The sequence below is a fragment of the Empidonax traillii genome, unplaced genomic scaffold (genome assembly GCF_003031625.1).
Source record: "Empidonax traillii isolate 1590-97213 ecotype Southwest subspecies unplaced genomic scaffold, ASM303162v1 scaffold259:size690984, whole genome shotgun sequence".
NCBI lineage: Eukaryota > Metazoa > Chordata > Aves > Passeriformes > Tyrannidae > Empidonax > Empidonax traillii.
In genome coordinates this window covers 439,459-458,911 of record NW_020955452.1, presented here as the reverse complement: position 1 = coordinate 458,911, position 19,453 = coordinate 439,459, and the positions used below count along the sequence as shown (strand labels likewise).

General features: G+C 56.1%; 1 protein-coding gene across 3 annotated transcripts; it reads right to left on the bottom strand.

Annotated features, from left to right (window-relative positions):
- Window positions 1–601: 601 nt before the first annotated feature.
- On the bottom strand, window positions 602–19,432 carry NPHP4 (nephrocystin 4). Of its 3 annotated transcripts, XM_027889366.1 has the most exons (29): window positions 19,347–19,432; window positions 18,903–19,117; window positions 17,992–18,123; window positions 16,187–16,359; window positions 15,807–15,871; window positions 15,385–15,540; window positions 14,523–14,659; window positions 13,933–14,099; window positions 13,725–13,851; window positions 12,084–12,266; window positions 11,833–11,962; window positions 9,573–9,619; window positions 8,709–8,899; window positions 8,414–8,605; window positions 7,604–7,791; window positions 7,191–7,351; window positions 6,606–6,786; window positions 5,625–5,741; window positions 5,363–5,442; window positions 4,991–5,208; window positions 4,704–4,893; window positions 4,469–4,552; window positions 4,217–4,373; window positions 3,814–3,899; window positions 2,863–2,948; window positions 2,590–2,761; window positions 1,893–2,072; window positions 926–1,069; window positions 602–745 (listed from the first exon to the last, which is right to left on the bottom strand). In XM_027889366.1, the coding sequence occupies exons 2-29, from the start codon at window positions 19,038–19,040 to the stop codon at window positions 605–607; spliced, it is 4,023 nt and encodes a 1,340-aa protein (XP_027745167.1). In that variant the 5' UTR covers window positions 19,041–19,117; window positions 19,347–19,432; the 3' UTR covers window positions 602–604. The 3 variants fall into 3 exon arrangements, with proteins under 3 accessions (XP_027745167.1, XP_027745168.1, XP_027745169.1); XM_027889367.1 differs by lacking the exon at window positions 8,414–8,605; XM_027889368.1 differs by lacking the exons at window positions 15,807–15,871; window positions 16,187–16,359; window positions 17,992–18,123; window positions 18,903–19,117; window positions 19,347–19,432 and having other exon boundaries at window positions 15,437–15,521.
- Between the last annotated feature and the right edge of the window lie 21 nt (window positions 19,433–19,453).

The following is a 19,453-nucleotide window of genomic DNA, read 5'->3' as shown; positions in this document are numbered from 1 at the left end:
GGGCTGCTCTTCCCACCATTCCCATTCACAGTCTCTGTCCTGACCTCCAGGATGCTCCAGGGAATGGGGGTGACATAGAGAACCTCCATCACTGACCTCTACAGGACAGGGACACTGCAGATTTCCACCTCCTCCTGAAGAAAATGCTGCTGCACTCTGCCACTTGTGCACAGCAATTTTAATGGATCAAGGATGAGTAAAAAATATTAAAAAATCCAAGAAAACCACTTCAGCGTGTACAAAACTCACTGTGGAATCCAAAATGCTTTAAAAATATTCCGCAGAATCAAATCTGCAAACTTTTTAAGTTAAAAAAAAGACTCCGAAGTGCCCAATATATTGTCATGTTTAACAAAAATAAAGCTCCTGTGGTTGTAAAGTGCTGTAACAAACACATCCGCTCTCCCCGCTCTGTGTGGATGGAGCCACGTGGCACCGCTGGCACTCAGGGCAGTGCCCAGGGATCCCAGGGACAGAGAGAGCCCTGGTTTGGTGAGGTGACTATGAGGGGACCGGACTCATCACCCCCCATCAGACAACATGGGCACCCCCGAGGGGGCACTGCTGGTGAAGCCACAGCAGCTGGTGCAGGAACCAGATGGGCTCACTGGTAAAGGACCTTCACGCAGAAGGTCTCCTCATTCTTGTCCTCGTGGTCGTTGATGTGAATCAGGATCTCCTCCTCCCCCACGGCCTGGCTCGGGGCGAAGCGCAGCCCGATGGTGTAAACTTCCCCACCAGCCACCTGTGGGACAGCAGGGGGGGATGCAGCAGCAGGACCTGGCCAGACCCCCTCCCCTGCCCACCCTCCCCAGGCCAGCACGGCCCTCCCACAGTGGCACACCCAGCACCTGCCACGCAGCCCGTGGTCCAGCCCCATGAGCACGGGGGGCTGGCAAGGGGGAGTACTGGCAGCAGGACATACCTCAAAGGAGTCCTCCTTGAACTGCAGCAGGTCGGGGCGGTTGGTGCACAGGAAGTAGAGCCGGGGCGAGGGGTAGGGGTTGGTGTAGGTGATGCGCTTGTTGCAGCCTCTCCCACCTCCTGCGGGCAGCGAGATCTCAAAGGCCTGCGGGGGAGCAGGAGCCGTGGGGGAGGTGGCACAGACAGCAGGGTGGGCAGCAAGAACAACGGGCGCTCCCCCCAACCAACCATGGAGAATTGCCTCCCGCACACTGCCTTCCCTCCCCTCCCCTCCCACACCTCACATCTGCTCAGCCAGCCGGCAGAAAGAACCCACCTTTGAGCAAAAGCAGCAGCAATTAATTACCAGCCCAAAGGATGAAGGGCTGGGAGAGCCGAGGAGACTGGTCAGTTCCTTCTCCAGCTCATTCATGGATGTCCACGGGGACAGCCATGGCACTCCCTCAGATAACTAGATGGACTCAGTGACCTTTAAAGGTCCCTTCCAACCCAAACTACCCTGATTCTCTAACATCCCACGGCACCAGCAGCATGTGGCAGGACACTGGGGCATCAGTGTAAACGCCAATCTGAACCTCTCTTGATACCGAGGGGTTCAGGAAAATATTTTTAGAAGGAACACATTAGCCAGGAAATGTAATTTTCTGTCTTTGAGGCAAGACCTCCGCCAGCACAGCGCTAATCGAAAGCAGCATGCTACAGCTCTAATTTCACAACCGGGAATACATCCGAGCTGCTGCTCCTCAGCGTGGGGCTGCCTCCAAAACAGCCTGAAAGGCATTTTACCAGGGGCTTCAGAGAGATCATTCAAGTGCCCGAGGGCTAAATGTATGCTCAGGGTGGCAAGTGCCAAAAAACACACAGATGGAGAAAGAGGAAGAAGTAGAGACAGCCCCAGGTTACTGGCGGGACTGTGACCACCGATCCGGCACCATCACCATGTTTCTCACTCGCGAGAGCCACTGTACCTTGGAGATGAGGGGCTGCCTGCAGGACAGGCAGAGCAACCAGGAGGACACCAGCTGGTGGTACTCCACGTCCACCAGGTTGAGGTAGATGAACTTGCTGCCCGCCCGCCGCGGCCTCACACCAATATACAGGTCCTGGACGCCGTTGGCGGGGAGAAGGAAGGCACCTTTTGGATCCACCTGTGGAACAACACCTGGAGGTACAGCCACCCACAGCCAATCACAGCCCTGCAACGTCCAGCTTGGAGCATCAACTAGACCCAACTGCTCTTAAAAAACTCATGCCCTATTGAATCCCACTTCCAGGAATCCCCTGGAACTCATTCATGTCGGGAAGGACAAGAGTCGCTCAGGACAGACAGCGCCTTCCCAGCCAAGGGGTTCCCCTTCACAGGCTTCGTCTGGGGAGCCTTTGCCTTTTCTTTAGAGGATGGCAATGGAGTTTTTGTGTCCTTTATTATTCACATTTGCAATTGCGGCCAAACGAATTCTAAAGAAATTGTGAGTCTTCAGACGGTCTCATTAACGCAGATAATTTGCCCTCTGGGGTTTCGCGCCGATGATCCTACACATGACAGCTCTAATCAAAAGATAATTATCGCAAACGCTTTACGGCTCCAGCTTGTTCATAATTCTGATTGGGCTGGCATTCCCTTCTCGGAGGGGATTTCAGCCCCAAGCCTGCTGCAGGGGTTACCTCCAGCTCCTGGGGGTGGGAGGTGAAGGCCTGCACCCTCCGTGGGGCTGCGGTGCCGCGCAGCAGCAGGGAGAGGCGGGTGAGCTGCCCGGCCGTGCAGGTGACATCCAGGCGCTGCAGAGAGTGCAAGTAGAACTGCCAGATCTGGACAGGTGCTGCCAGCCAGGCGTCCCTGTGCATGGACAGACAGAGCTCATCACACATCACAGGAGTCAGCATTCCCCAGCCCTCTGGGGGCAGTGCTCCCCACCCCCTTGAGGTACTGCTACTTACGTATAAATGGCAACAAAGAACTTTTTGATCTGTGGACTTGGTCCTCCGGCTACTTTGAGAAAGATGTCCTGCGGCTCGCCAGGCCCCTGCACCAGAGCATCATCCCAGCAGCTGACCCCGAGACCAGGTAACAGGGACCCCAGGGCTGTCTTCCCATTGACACAGGAACCCACCACCAACCTCCTTACGAAAGCAGATGCTTTCAGCACCTCGTTAAACTATGTTATTAGTTATTATATAGCTTGGCTGAGCTCTTCCCCTATTTTTAATTACAGAAGAGGATACAAACGACTATCGCATTCCAGGTCTGCATCTGTAATCAAATTTTGGCAAATTTTCTGCAAGTTTTCTAACAAGCCCTAATCCAATTACCATACTAACATATTTCCGCAACAGCAATTAGCAACTATCCCTCGTCACCATCTGCGTGGACATGCCCAAGTTTATTTTTCCCTTCCACCACCCCCAGCTGCAGAGCCAGCCCAGGAGAGCCTCTCCCTCGAGGAGGGAGCAGAGGGGCGCAGGGCAGGGGCACGGAGCTGCCCCAGCACCCCCAGCAGGGACAGGCTGTGCCGCTCACCCTGAGGACACACCGTCCCACCGCACGCTGCCAGTGGATACCCTGAGCAGAGGGAAGGTCTATCCCAGCACAACAAAAGGCTGCTTTTCCCCAGCATCTGAATCATCTGGTACTTGCTCAAAAGCACAGGAGAGCACAGGCTGCTGCGCGATGCGATAAGGGGCAACGTTCAGCCTCCCCCACCAAAACAATGCAGCTCCTTTTGATTGCGAATAAAATGCAATTCCTGTTTCATCGCTGCCAGTGTGTCACTGCCACGGGCTAGTACTCGGGGATGCTCCATATTTGCACCCACGCTGGCAGCTCCCTACCAACCAAAACAACCCGCGGGAGAGGGATGCAAAGGACGGGGATGCTGAAGGGTAACATACCAAGCTTTTGGTTTCGCAGATGATGTCGGGGTCGCTGCAACGAACAAACATCTCAGGCTGTCCTCCCGGTACCCCCACCGGTGTGCCTGCGGACCAGGACCAAGGGAACTGATTGAGCCTCTTCTCTGCCTATGCTGTTCCCACGTGCCCCACACAGCCGTACACAGAACCCCTCATGCTGGGCTGCCAGCAAACCACAAGGGTGAACTGGTGTGGGGAATCGGGGATGACATTAATGGACGAAGGTGGATGGAGAGGAAGTGAGGAACCCAGTACTCTGAAGGGGGGAGGAAGCAGCAACGTGCTCTCTGGATGCTGCTGTGTCTCCAGGAAGGCCCCATGAACCACAGATGCTGACTAAGAGAGAAGAGACTGTGCCCTGACGGGCACACCACAGACTCACCAGGGAGGGTGTGCCAGGGTGGCAGCCGAATGGTTTTCTTCAGGAATGTGAGCTCCGGGTGGTAGAAGCGGAAGGTCTGGTCCACCACGTGGGGCTGTGGCTCCACCTTCACCCGCAGGAGCGCAATGGGCTTTCCCCCGCTCACCTGGAAGGAGACCTGTCCCAGGGGCCGTTGGGAGAGGGATGGGGTTCTCCAGTGATGCTGCTCCACCCACACAGCCCCTTGAGCAGTGTTTCACCTGGCTCCCTAACCTGGATGAGCTTGGTCCGCCCGGTCCCGCTCTTCCCAAGGGAGGGGGTGTCTGTTTTGGCACTGGTGCCCAGCCCAGATGGCCCCTGCAGGGTGCAAGAATGGGTTGCCTCAGGATGCAGCATCGCTGTGGCTGCACAGTGCTCTCTGAGGCCATAGCACACTCCTCTGCATGGGCAAATACAGCCAAGGGACACTTTCTTGTGGGAACAGCTCAAAACAGGGGCCCGTGCCTACCTGTGCGGCAGTGACAGCAGGGTCTGCGGAGAAGGTCTGGTATTTGAAGGGGATGTGCACAGTCTCACTGGGACGCAGGTAGACCTGAGGCTTGAGGTCATCACGGAGATGGAACATCTCCTCCTCCACTGGTGTAACACTCTTGGTCAGCTCCTTAAAGTGGCGCCACTCCCTCGGGTCCAGTATGACACTGGGAGAGCGAGCAGCAGAGGTGAGGGCTGGCTGGAAGCAGGTCCCACCCTGGCATCACCCCATATACACAGGGGTGACCCCACTTTGACCCCCACCTGAGCTCAGGGTGGTCCACCTCGATGGTAACGGTGTGCTGGATGCTGTACGGGTTCTTCAGGGCAAATTCGAAGAACTCGGCCGTCCCCAGCACGGCGTGGACAGTGCGGGTGGCCGTGATGGCCTGGCTGAGCATCTGGTAGATGCTCTCGCCCTTGATGTGATCCCGGTAGGAGTCAATGACCTGCAGGTCCCAGGCACGCTGCTTCGGCCAGCCCTGCCAGGAGGGAAGGGACTGTAAGCCTGGAGCCCCCACGGGGTCCCCGGCCCCTGTGCCCTCCTCGTTCAGCCACACCAGCACCGCGTGCCACAGCCGGTGCCAGGGGGTGGCCGTGGCCTCACTGGAGGTGCCCAGGGGGTGTCAGGCTCACTTCTGGCCTGCGACTGCGCAGGGCGGCCTCCAGCTCGCCGTCCACGTCCACCAACCTCCGCGCCCGCACCGTCCGCCCGCCTGTGAGGAGAGAGAGCACCGTGGCACCAACGAGGGACCCCCGACAGTGCAGCCCCAGCACCCCGGAATGTTGCGGGGCCACGAAGGGGAGTGCTGACCCACAGCTGGCAATGCAGGGGCAGAGACCCTGCCCACCTGAACCCACGGCGGGACAGGCTGAACCCCATCCTGGCAGCACTCACCCCTGCCAGCGTTCAGGGAATGCCAGCTGCCAGCTGGAATGGTGACAGTGCTGTCTGCTGCAGGGACAGTGCGGGAGTGGGATGGCAGCTGCCCCGAGATCTCCTCACATGGGTGACCTGCCATGAGCAGAGACAGGAGTGAGTGGAAACCATCCATTTTCACTGTTATAAAATCTACTGCCAATTCTTATCTCCCTGCAGCTCAGTTCAGTCAAGTTACACAAGCAGGAGGGAATATCTGGAGGCCAAGAATGCCCTGAGAGCCCCACTGTGCTCCCCAAAACCTGTTCCACCACACAGCCACCTGCCCAGCAACAGAGTGGCACTGACAGCACATGCCCTCCCGAGTCCCTCACTGGCTCCTGCTTTCATTTCTGAGTTCTCCCTCCCTGAGCTGTGGCACTGCCACCAGCACGGCTGCATGTCCCTACTCCCACAAAGGCTGTGCCAAGCACAGTCAGACAAGGCTCTAAACCCACTGGGTATTTAACCAGCTTACACATCCTGTCCTCATCCTTTGGGCAGGAGGACCAAGCTTTGCCATCCTGTTTTTAACAATATTTGGAAATTTAAAAATAAAAAAGACGATGGGAAAAGCACCAATCAAAGGCAGCTGCTGTCCTAGTGCAGCAGCTCTGCTTCCTCCCTCCCTCTCCTTTGGCGGGGTGCAAGTTAAACCTCTCCCTGGGTTGTGAATCTCAGATTCTCCTTCCCAGGAGCTTATCACCCCTTTGCAGGCAAAGTATGGAAATGACGATTTAAGATATCTTATAGGGAGCTAATCTTTCCTCTGAAGATAAGATTTTAAAACCTGGAGTCACTGCACATTTATAGGACATGAAATTAAATATATAAAATAAAAACAGCCAGCAGGTTCTGGGAAGGACGATGCCCTCGACAGGCTGGCTGTCCCTCAGGTACAGCCCCATGCACCGTGTGTCCCACCCAAGCCCCTGGGCTGTGTTGGCAGGGGGCTCTCACCGACGTTGGCCAGGCAGAGGTGCAGGCGGCCCCTCACAGCCACGCGGACGCCGAGGGGCCGCAGGGCACCGTGCCGCAGCGCCTCCCGGCCCAGCACCGGCCCCTCCGGCTCGTACTCCGTCGTGGCCACCTCCAGCTCATGGTAGGTCCTGACGGCCGCCTGGCCCCGGCGCAGCAGGGGCTGGGGACAAGGGCGAGGACAGGGAAGGTACAATGAGTTACTGGGTAGTCTGGTCCAGGGGGTCAAGGGCTCTGGGTAAGGATGCCGCCGGATGTCCTGGCTCTGGGAGGGTCTAGTTCTAAAATACTGATGGAGTTCCAGGGAAGGGGAAGAAAGTTAATGCTTTGCCATCACTATGGAAGAGAAGACACAAATCCCACAATTAGGGCTGACACCAGACTGAGTTATACAGAGGGGCTGACTGGATCTCCATTACTGAGGATGTGAGGACAGGACAAAGGCATCACAACACGGGACGAAAGGGAGAGCCACGCTGTTCCCTGGCCCTCTGTACAGGAAGGGCGGTCCATCAGCATTAGGAGTCACAGAGGCTCAAGGACAAAGACCTTCAATCTAACCAATACCTCCAATTTAACAGCAGCGGACCCAACATGGAGCAGGGAGTCTCCATCCCAGACGTCGATCTGGAGGCTGTGCTCGGCCAGGTACCGCAGGAACCAGCGCTGCTCTCCAGGCCGCAGGAAAGCCGGATCCACCATGTACTTCAGCTGCAAGCCCGGGGGTCCTGCGAGACACCACAACATCACAGTCACGGTGCTTGGTGTGGTGGGAGCCGGGCAGCCTCCACGTGCACCTCAGCCCTCCAGCACTCAGTGACATACCTCAAACACCAGACATTTTGAACGTTTTTCACAGGGTGCAAACCAGCAGAGGTTTGCCATTAACAGACACCAGCCCCTCCCTCAGCCTGGAGGCAAGCCCAAATCTGCCCAGCTAAGAGGAGCAGCCACACAGGGATGCTAAAACCAGAGCTTACTGGTGCTGAGCGTCCCGTCCTCGTTCACGCGGACAAGGAGCTGTGCCGGCGCGGCCAGCCCGGTCACCGACCCCCCATCCGTGATGACCAGCTGCAGTCGTGGCGTGGTGACCGGCGGGAAACGGTAGAACTGGAAGGTGAGGAAGATGGTCCTCGGCCATGGCCCCTCCACGCTGCCCTGGGCATCCCTTGAGGGGAGGGGTTTGGGTTAGCTTGTGGCGCTGCCACCCCATCACAAGCTCCTCATGCATTTGGCACATGCCAAGAGACAGAAGAACAAGAGAAGATTGGCAGCATCACAAGTATTTGGACTTCTCTGAAGACAGCAGCCATACGGTTTGCCTTAACTTTCCAAAAAGCTTAGTAATTCCAGCTGTCTCCTGCCATATGCTGTGATGGAGGCGCCCAGCGAAGGCAGTGTGTTACCTTCTCACAGCATGCTGCCAGCCATGGAAAAAACAGAAGCGGGGCCTTATCCAGCCAAAGCCACCCCTCGGGTGCCAACTTTCCCAATTGCATTTGCATTTCTGGAGAAACCCTGCATTAACAAGTTCTGACATCACATTGTGGCTCAGGGATCCGATTTTAAAAAAATGAATTATGACTTAAGAGTGCCTGGAAAGGACAAGAGCGTCATCATAAAACCCTCTGGGGTTTGCCTCCATGGTGGATGCTGGAGGAAGAGGCACCTCAGCAAGGACTTCTCCTGCCCAAGCAGGGAAGCAGGTAGGAGTATTTGGGGGAAGGACTCTGTCCAGGAGTCCCCCGAGATCTGCCCACAGAAGGCACCACCACAAGCTGCCATCCCACCTGCCAAAAGCCAGGAACTGCAGGATTATTTCATTGCCTTGCAGAGGGTCAGCTTCCTCCAGCCGTGGGTTGAAACTGCCTAGCTCCACCGGCTCTGAGATTTCCACTGGCTCCTGGTTGCGGTCCAGGATCTCCGGAAAGCCAGCGGCATGCAGGCGTGCCAGGGAGGCACGGGACAGTGACACGCAGGAACTGAGGGATAAACAGGGGTGAGCTGCACGGGAGTGGCTGTGGGGACCCTGCTGGGCCAGGTGATGGGGACACAGGAGCCTGGGGAAGGGGAGCTGAGCATCACCTGCCTGCCTGCAGACCCACAGCAGCCATGGGCACCTGCAGCGGGGTGAAGGGCAGTGCCCGCAGCTGGTCGCTGGCACCGGGCTCTGCGTCCAGCGAGCCAAGGTCGGCCTCCAGGTGGGTGATGCCCCCGTCCTGTGGCGGGGTCTGGTCCTTGCCCCGTGGTGAGGCCACGAGCTGGGACACAGACAGCTTGAGGGAGAGTGACAAGCATGAGCGCCTGTAGCCCCGGGACAGCTCCCCGAGGCAGCCCCCCAAGGCAAGGTGGGCCAGCAGCCCCTCCATGCTAAAGGAGCTCAGCTGCCACGTGTGCCAGCATTGCCAGTCCACCAAGAAGCGGCGCAGCTTGGCCACGTGAGGGTTCACACCTCTGCTGCCATTTCCCTGCTGTTCACTCCCTGACAAGGAGGGATAGCAAATGCAGCAGGAAGATCAAACTGCTTAATGTGGCCTTATGAGGCATTTCATTTCATCAAAAATATTTGTGTGCATTGATTCCTGCATCAAGATACAAAACAGCATAAAGAAGGCTCTTGGCATTCATAGCTCTCCTTAAATCCCAGCAGTTCCACACAAACTGTGTGTCACTGTCAGCACATACCAGGGACAAGAGGACCCAGCAAATCTGGGCTGCCAAAAACCAGAGCTGCCCTCACCAACACTCTTGGGGTGTGAAAAGAGCTCAGGGAACCTCCCCCCACATTTCACAGGCAGGATCTGTTTTGCTGCATGGAAGAGGTGGATTTAAGGACATTTAGTGTCCTCTTGGCCGCAGCAGACAGGAAAACAGGCAAAGGATGCATGTGGGCCATCCTGGGAATGCCACTACCCACCACCCAGGTCCGCTGGTGCCCGTGGCACTTACCCCTGGTCCCCGTGGGGAGCCTGACACTCGCCGTGGGGCTGGCACTCCTGTGGAGAGGGACAGGAGAGAGGCTGTAGCAGAGCTGTCACCCCCAGGCACCCACCACCACCGAACGCCCCCATCCTCCCAGACGGCCCTTTTCAATTTTGGGGGTGAAGGCAGTGCAGCAAAGCTGCTTACCATTGCTCAACCACCTCTTTTGACTTATTTATCCAATAAGACTGATGCCTGAGGGTTAACATAGCACGTCTCCAGATCCATCCGTTATTTTGCTGGGAATCAGGCTAACTCTGCTGCAAACAGCAGCTCCTCCATCCTCTGACAGTGCCGCGGTGCCCAACGGCCACACAGTGCTGCCTAAGTGGGATGCTTAATGAGACGTGAAAGTTTTAGGATACTTAAGGTTTTTGTTGCATCTCTGTTATTTCTTGTCACTCCCTTCATCTGTTCGTGCATTTGTGCCCCGAAACAGTGGGAGCTTTATCATGTTTATATTTGGCTGCTCACTGGCGCCGGCACAGCTGAGCTCGAGGAGCCGCGGGTCCTTCGCAGCAGAGCGGGGGCACAGATGTTCCATCTCTGCATCCACGTGATGCTGAGACCTTATTTTCCTTTCCCCGCCACGTATATCCCAGCTATTCCATGCTGGCTGCTGTGCAAAGGAAACCACCCCATCTCTCTCGTGCCTAAAATACTGTTTCCTTTCAGTTGGGAAGGTTTGGCCTGTGGTAAGGAGAGGATGGATGGATCCGTCAGCGTCACCAGCAGCTGAGGGGGGCAGAAGAAGCCCTTGACCTCCCCTGGGCCAGCATGTTTCCCAATGGAACTCTACAAAAAAGTGAACCCAATGGTCTCTTCAGCAGCTTGGGGTACAGGCTGGAGGGGCACAGCTCCAGGACCACTGCTGCACTTCCCAGGCTCTCCGTGGTGCCACAAGCCTTCTGAAGACAGGGAATTGCCATGCAGCTCATCCTTGAAAACTGCCCTGCTGGAGGTCTCTCCTTGCCAGGCACAGCCTGTGCCCCCAGTCCACTCCCCAGGATGGAGCACATCACACCAGAACCAGGCTAGAAGCCCACCATCAGCACTTGCTCCCCTCTCCCCTCACCACACCACAACTCCATCAACATACCGGCCACCCCCAGCTGAAAGGCACCAGGAGAACCTTCCAAGCAGCACCAGGAAAGTACCAGCCATGACGCAGCCCATGCTACAGGGAGGCAAACCCCATGACATCACCAGACCCCCGTCATCTATTCCCAAAAGACTTCCTCTACAAAGTCCCCTCCAGTGGCAGTCTTGGTTCCTTGCTGTCAGAAAGACAGGATTTGTCACAGCAAACCCGTGGTGCCACTGCCATCTTGTGGAAGGCACCACAGCATCAGAGCTGCCATGGAACAGGTACCTGCTGCAGTGGGCATCACCCAGCCTGCAGGCTGGCACCGAGTGGCTGACCAGAGAGCTGAGGGAGCTGTAACACTGAAATGCTGCCAGGTGTCTGGAGCATCACCCTGAGACATCTCTAGGACTCCAGCAGGAAAGGCACTGCAGAGGAAAGGGGAGTTTGCTTCCACCAATCACAAAAGGGAGATGAGAGGAAAACAAGCCAGAGAGGATTTCCAGGAGCCCAGTGCATGGACACAACCTTGTGCCCAAACCCACAGCAATTTTCCTTCTGTCTCCAACAGAGCAGACAGGTGCTGGAACCTCGACCACTGGCAGCCCAAACTACAGACAGATGTACCCGTGCACCCAGGCAGATGCTGCCTGCTCTTCCCCAGCCAGGCACCAGCACAGCCCGCACACGCCCATCGAACCCAGCCTGCTGTCACCCCTCCTCAGCGGCAGCACAAACAGATTATTATTCTTCATTCTTTTCCTCGGCCTTTAACTGACATCCCTCCTGTCCCCATTATCTGGAAGGACTCAAGAGGCCAGAGAGAGGTGCAGCAGTACTGGGAGTGAGAATGTGCTGCTGGTGTGGCTGCTGTCCCCACTGCCATCAAGATGACCTGGAATGGGAGTGAGCTGGGGCAGTGCTAGCAGCCCCTGGGGATTCTGCACATGGCTCAGCAATACTATCACAGGGGAATTTTGCAAGTTAAAAAGTCAGAGCTGAATTCAAGTCGACAGGAACTTGATTCACTCCAGTAATTCATAACTAGCTCACTGAAACTCGCTGAAGTCGTGTTTTCTCTCCCAAGCAGACACCAGTGCCACGCTCTATATTTTAAATGTCAGCAAGCTGGAAAACACTCACTCAGCGATGGCGTAGGAGGCTGCTCTGACTCGTCCCTGTCTTTACATAGGATCTCCGCAGCAGTTACAAGATGTTCTTCCGAATCAGTAGAAACACGGAATTGGACAGTCCCAGACTCCACGTGCTTCCCCTGGAATTGAAAACTAAATGCTTTCAGACAGCACGCTACATGCAGCCTCCCTCATACCTCTGACAGCGGCTCCCTCGCCCTGCAGCACGAGCAGAGCTGCCAGGTGCCAGCAAGCCCTTACCTGCCGGGAGCTCCTGCTGCTTGGGGGCATCCGGTAGACCAAGGCTTGGCAGGGACCACGGTGGGCACCACCACGCAGGGGCAGGACCACCTCCGTGTCAGTGGTGCCCGAGCCGGGGCTCCAGACAGCCCAGCGCACCGAGCGCATGTCGGCCGCCTCGCTGCGGGCACTGCCGGGCACGGCCTGGGGGACGGGGGAGCACGGTGAGTGCCAAGCAGACCCACCTCACCACCAGGACCAGGGAATGGGAGCTGCCAGACAGACACTGGCTCTCATCTCCCACCACACCTCCCCACACCTGGCTCTGGTGTCACAGAAGCCACTGCCTTCATCCCGTTCTGGAGACATTTCACTTTCCTCTAGAGCACCTAATCTCTCTGTAGAGAGCACCTAACTAGAGCACCTAATCTCCCTGTAACCCCTTGCTCAAACAGCAGCATGAAGGGATACCTGTTTGACCCCTATCCCTAGCAAAGGGGAAAGGCTTCCACTTACCTAGTACCTCCACAGACTCCCTCAAATCAAAGGAGAGGCACAGAAGCAAGAGAGGTTTCTTCCAGCACCCACCATCCCCCTCACAGCTAATTATGGCGTGGAGAACAGGACAAGGTGATCAGCTCCACAAGCGGCTTTGGGATTAACTGCTCTGCCCCAGGGCTGTGCCACAGGAACCTGCTCTGCCACTGCCCCAGCCAGTGCTCCCAGCACAGCCAAATGGACCTGCCTCTGGAGCTCTGAGCCTCTGTGGGATGCTGGGCTTCCACTTTCCAACAGAGCTGGACTCAACAAAATTTCCAGCTGCAAGGCTCAGTACAAATCCCTCTGGTCTGGCACACATATCCCACTTTCAAAATACCCATTTCCCTCACTTTGGCTCTGGCCAGCTCTAACAAGAGACATTCACTGCATTTTCAGCAAATATCTTGGCAGGATGATTAAAGCCTCCCAACGAACGCTGGGCCATCAATTCAACCAGCCTGGAGCCAACGGCTCCAACAGCACAGGGTCTCTGGAGAGGACACACAGTGCTCACTGAGCTGGGTTTAACCTGCAGAAAGGTTAAACTGAAATGCAAGTAAATGATCAGTAAGTAGGTAAAAGTGTATTGACTGCAGAGACCAAGCTCAGAGACTTCTCCTGGCTTTATGGTTTGAAAACTTCAGGCTGGAGCACCTGGAAAAACGTCAGCATTCAACGAGGGGAAAAAAAAAAAAAAAGAAAAAAAAGTGGGAGGAGTTAACCTCTTTTCAGCATAAATGTTAAATTCTAAAGAGAAACCTTTTTTATATTAAAAAAAAACATGAAATTTTCCAAATTAGCTTGCCAGAACACTACACACTATGGGACTGCTGCAGGTTACATTCCTCCATCTACACGGTGGAGAAATGCAACCCATGTAATTAAAATGATTTAACAAGCCCATTCGCAGGGTATTTCACCCAGTGCTGCAGAAAACACCCAGGCACTTTGTAGGGCCCTTCGTTAGGCAGCGCAGCCATGCAGCGAGGAGCTGCCGTGACCTGCAGGAGCAGGATGGCAAAACAGGCCGAGGAAGGAGTTCTGAGCAGGGCTCGCTCCTCCAGCAGCATATCTGCTCTTCCTTAGAGGATGGAGACGAGGCACATGCACACTCAGACCTACCTTCCCACCGGCTCTCCCTGCGCTGCACAAGACGTATTCCAGCTGGAAGCAGACGCTGAAGGCCGGGTGAGGGACCATTTCACTTAGGTGGATGCGGCTCCTCAGCACCAGGGCTTGACCTGCATCCCTGTGCAGGATGAAGAACTGGCTGTGGCAGCATCCAGTGCAGGAGAGAAGCTGCACCAGCAGCAGAGGGCTGTCCCTTTACCTGGCTCTGGAGCCGGACGCCCCCCGGCAGCCGCCTGGCACCGCCTCTGTCTCTGGTACCAGCACCGCAACCTGCGGCACGCGGACAAAGCGCAGGCCGTTGTGGACACCGACGTGCAGCCGCCGCTCCCGAACGGCCACCTCTTCACCGTCCGGCATGGCGTTAGCCTGTGACAGGAAAGCTGGCACAGCTCAGGCAGCCAGGTGCCGTGGGATGGCACAGTGTCAGTCCCCCAGCAGAACAAAAATTGGAAACTCCGAGCGAAACAAATGTACAAGTATCATTTATCTGACTTTTTCCACCCCACCCATAAACAAGGCAGTGGCATTACCGCTCTGCACTGCGCCTTCCCCTGACCTGACTGCATTGGCAGCACCTAGAAACATGGAATCATGGAATGGTTTGGGTCGGAAGGGACCGTAAGGTCATCTTTTTCCAACTCCCTGCCAGGGGCAGGGACACCTTTCCCTAGACCAGGTTGCTCCAAGCCTCATTCGGTCTAGGCTTGAACACTTCCAGGGATGGGGCAGCCACAGCTTCTCCGGGCAACCTGTGCCAGGGCCTCCCCACCCTCCCAGTACGTTACTTACCTGAAGTAAGCGATCGCTGTTCAGGAAGTCCAGCAGTTCCTCCTCAAATTCCTCCAAGGAAGGGTACAGCCGGACAGACAACTGCTCCAGATAGCAGGTGACCGCCTTCATCAGCCGGGGCTTCTGGAAGCAGTCACCTGAAAGACAAAGCGGTGGCCACAGGTTTCCCAAGCAAACACAAAGCCACCACCACTGTGCTGCAGTGCCACAGTGGTGGCTCTGCCCACTCAGCTTCCGAGCACAGGGCTGAGCACCCGCGGGGACTCGGCTGCTTTGGAGACCTCACTCGGCTTCAGAAGCAACAGTTAAGACCCCAAAGCCATAAACAGTGGGTTTTCCAGGCGGGAAGCTGAAGAATAATTCAGCTGCAGAACTGTGAGGAATTTTTATCCTCTGAATCTTCATCTCACGCATTTCAATTGCAGCAGCTCAAAGGGCAATGTGCCATAGGGAGAGATTAATGAGGGCTGAGCAGGCAAGAGCTCATCCCCTAAACCTGACAGACCCCAGCAATCCTGAACCTACCACCAAGGAGTTTAAACAAGCTGCAAGGCCTGTTCCTAAGACTCTGCTGAATGACTGTAATTAAACCAACCATCACTCATCCCTAGCAGCAGCTTCCCAAGAGCGAAGCAATTAACGGACAGGGAACAGACTGAGCCATTTTGAGCTCTGAGCGTGAGGGCTGAGGCCTTGCACAGGGTGGCCTTGCCAGGAGGCAGCCCTTGCTAGGAGGCAGCACTGCAGAGAATCCAAGGGTGCTCCCAGAAATCCCATCCCAGCACCCTGCCTGCAGCCTCCTGGGGATCCTCTGCCTTCAGGAGGAGCAGCGCAGGCAGAGGGAAAGGGAAGGAGCCCTTACTCGTGTCTCCACATGCTGGCAGCAAGCCAGGAACCGTCTGCAGCCCAGATATCAGCAGGTTTTCAGGAAGGAGGTGAAATACCATCTCCAGGGGCTGGTGGGGCTTCAGGGAATACTGCAGGTGGCTCTTCTCCATCACCATCAGGTATTTGTTCTCTGAAGAAAAGAAAAAAACCCCAAATGACCAAGAGTGGAGAGACAGCTTCATAGAGCCAGTTTGAAGGAATTATTACCTGTGAACACATGTGCTAGGAGCAAAGGAAAACCTGGGTTTGCCCAGCCAGGCTGTTCCCAGCTGGCAGCACGGCAAAAGTACCAGGGCACGGATCACATCTCACATCAACCAGACATGCATGACACACATTTGGGTAAGAGAAGCCCCCAGGAAGGGACCAAGATGCCACATCTGGCTTGCTGCTTACTTTCTGCAGGGTCCTGGAAGTGTGGGTGCAGTAGGGCACGTGGCGTGCCATGGTACAGCTTCAGCCTGAAAGCAGAGAGCGCACATGCAGCAGTCAGCAAATCCATGCTGAGGCACATCTCCATCCTCCATTACATCTCCATCTTCCATAAGGCCCCTGCTCAGCCCCCACCTAATCTGCAAAAGCCCTGTCCTTTAGAGAAGGAACAGGCATTCCTCCCAAATCCATCACTGCTTTTCCCCAGAGTGAAGAATTCCAGGTTTCTAAATGCTGTCTTTGTTTCTGCAGCCCCAGGACCACCCTTTCTTCCCCCAGAGCAGCCATGCACACAGCCACCCCAATCCTAGCTTGGCCTGTCACTTAGCAGCAGGGGAACCTACGCTCTGTCCTCAGTAGCTGGGTCTGTCGCCTCGGATCCGCCACGGAAGAGAGGGATGATTCCAAAGCCACAGGAAAGGTGCTGAGAGCCCTCATCCCCTTTCTTGGCCTTCACAACCACTTCCACAACAGCAACGATGCCAGGGTGGTTCAAGGAGGTGTGGAAGTAAACAGTCTGGGATGGGAAAAAAAAGATTTGGGGTATTCCAGAGCTGGCAGCAGCAGGGGCAGGCAGAGCAATGCCTGTTGCACTGGGACAGTGGCACAACCAGAACATCCACTAAAACTTCCAGACAGAAGGTCACAGCAAACGATCTCAGACACTACTAAGAAATCTCAACTCCTTAAATCTCTAACATTATTATCCCTTTTTTAAAAAACTTTTTTGTTGTCATCACTCATTGTCGAGGGTAACTCACAGGCTGCAGATGCCAAACGAGCAGGGCTTCGATGCACCCTGACCCTACAGCATTAGAGCCAGTCAGAGAAGCTGGAAACCCTCCTGAAATGAGGAGGGAGATAGGGGTGGTCTGGACATGAGGGCAGGAGGGGACGGGACACAGGTCGCCTCCCCAGACAGGATTTAAAGCTAGATTAATCATTCTATTAAAAACTCATTACTGCACTGTTGGAGAGAAAAGATTCACTGCAAACACAGGCTGTCAGGAAGGGATAACAGAGAGAGACATTCCCACATCAAGCCCGGGACATAAATTGTTATTCCATTAGCCTTTATTGCAAGGTGCTGCTTTAACAACCTGACCTCTGGTTGCAGAGCAAAGCTCGCTCTGCAAAGGCAGGGGGCTCCTTACAGCAGGTCCCATGTGCCACTGAACACACACAGTGGTTTGTGACAGGGCCCTCCTCTCTCCTAAACCCTGAGGACAAAATCCACCACACCTGCAGACCCTGATCCCTGCCCTCCAGCCATCCTGCTCTGGCAAGGCTGGTGAGTGTGCAGGCAGAACCTCCACCTGAACTCCTCACAACACTGACCTGCTGATTACTGTGCAGCTGAAAGATCCCATCCCTGTGCCGGACTCCAAGCCCTGCAGCTGCAGGGACAGGCAACACAATTCAGCCACCACAGAGAGGCTGTAACACAGTCCCCCAACACCCCAAAACTCCTCACAGCTTCTCCCAGCCACATGGTAAACACCAGGGAAGCCTGCAGACACAGGGAATGTGTTTGGAAAGGCAGCTCCTCCCAGCTTTCTCCACAGCTCTCTCTGCCCTAGTTTTAATCCATTCCTCTTCAAAACAAGCTGGAGTGGGACAGTACTGAAACACTTGGGAAAGAAACACACACGTCAACATCCCTCAATGCTGCTGGCAATGTAAGTGAAGGCAGAGCATAGCACCAAGCTGTGCTTCACTTCACCTGCGGCGCTGAGGAGTGGAAACAGGAGCGATGAACTGGAAAACGTGACATCTCGGCTGTGGGTCACGCCACGGGGCAACAGGATTTCCCTGGCAAGGGGCACCTTGGTTTGCTGGTATCAGCAGCTGATGGAAGCCCAGCTTTGGAGGAGTTTAGTTCCCAGACAGAGAGAAGTGGTGTGCTGGAGGGTAGGCAGCTGCTCACTCCCCTCCTTCCCACTTGTGGGGAAACACTGCTCTCTGCTGCCGGCTCTGAACACAGCAGGTGGCACACGGTGACACATTGCTGCTCCCATGGTGGCACCAGCCCCACGGGTAACCCAGCACCCCCATTTCCCCATCCCAATAAACCATGTGTAAAGCGGGAAGCGTCGGGAGGGAAAAGGGTTTGGTGCTGCGTTTCCCCAGCCCCACAGCAGCCCCCTACCTCGCTGAACGTTGCCCTGGACGAGCGCGGCGGGGCAGCACGGGCAGCCTGCCAGCTGCTCCTCCACGTCCTCCCAAAGAAGTGGTGGTAGGTGGCATCGAACAGGGACAGGCGCAGCTGGTACTCGGCTCCCTGCAAGGCACAACACACCGGCACTGGGGACGCTCAGGGACACGCCAGCTCTGCACCCTCAGAGCTCAGAACACGCTTTGGTGAGAGGGGACAGATAATTCCCGTTTTCTAAGGGATGCCCAGTTTGGGCACACGGCCACCAACACCTTCATGCATTGCTGAAGGACCTGCCTGGAAGCGAGAGACTAATGGAGCAGAGGAAAAGTGGGAAAGCTGAATGTTAAGCACAGAATAAAGGGGCAACAAATGTTCAAGTGCTAATGGAGATTTTAATTTAAATATACTTAGTTAATAAAAAATAAATGAAAAATTAATTAAAGGCTAACTCAGATTTGCAGATGAGAAGGCATGGGATTGAAACACAGCCGTGATTTGTGTTTCCAGGAGATTTCCAGTTAGTTCCCCCTAAAAACACCTTGTTTTGAAAGCCCCTGCCCCTGGGAGGTTTGGCCTGCACACACAGCCAGGAATGCTGAAAGGGGCTTAGGAAAAAGACAGTGATGGAACAAGGGGAAGGGGTTTAAACTGAAAGAGGAGAGGGAAATTCTTCCCTGTGAGGGCAGTGAGGCACTGGCACAGGTTGCTCAGAGAAGCTGTGGCTTCCCCATCTCTCCAGGATGGATGGGGCTTGGAGCAACCTAGTCTAGAGGAAGGAGATGATCATTAAGGCCCCTTCCAACCCAAGCCATTCCATGATTTCGTGAATTGTGGGACTGGGCAAAAGCCACGGGGTCAGCAACACACTGCCAGGGTCCTCCCGCAGGGCTGAGCCCCCCTACCTGGGCGAGGGCAGCGCCGTGCAGGTACTTGAGGACGCAGCGGAAGGCGGCGGAGCGGGGCGAGGGGCGGGCGCGGCCCCGCTGCGGGTGCGGCGGGAGCGGCGGGTGCTGCCGGAACACCCGCTCCCACTCGCCCATCGCGCTCCGGGGGTCGCCGCTGCCTCCCGGCGCCGGCTACGGCGGGCGCGGGGCTGGAACAGCGGAGGACACGCAGCCTGCGGGAACACGGACCCCGCACGGTCAGCGCACACAGCCCCGCACAGCCACGCGCACGTGGGTGGGGACGCGCTGCTGCTCACGCCCGGCCCGCCCCGCACCCGCCTGGGGATGCACACACAGGTACAGCCGGGGCCGGCCCTGGGCCCGCCCACCCACGCACCCATGGGACCCCCATCCATGGCACCGGGACCATCCCGAAGCACTCGCACCCCCCCGCTCACTCACCGCGCCCCGACGCCATCTTACTGGGCCCGACCAACCGCGCGCCGGGCCAAGGGGAGGAAAGGACACGCCGCCGCCGCTCACCGCTCCGCCGCCCACCTCCCGCGCAC

Bases quoted from the DNA above. Each gene is read 5' to 3' on its own strand.
- NPHP4 (XM_027889366.1), bottom strand. From the start codon at position 19,040: ATGGGCGAGTGGGAGCGGGTGTTCCGGCAGCACCCGCCGCTCCCGCCG. The intron at 13,852-13,932 runs GTAAAGGGACAG...CATCCTGCACAG, and splicing joins GCGTCCGGCTCCAGAGCCAG to GGATGCAGGTCAAGCCCTGG. The intron at 8,606-8,708 runs GTGATGCTCAGC...TTTATCCCTCAG, and splicing joins GTGGGTCTGCAGGCAGGCAG to TTCCTGCGTGTCACTGTCCC.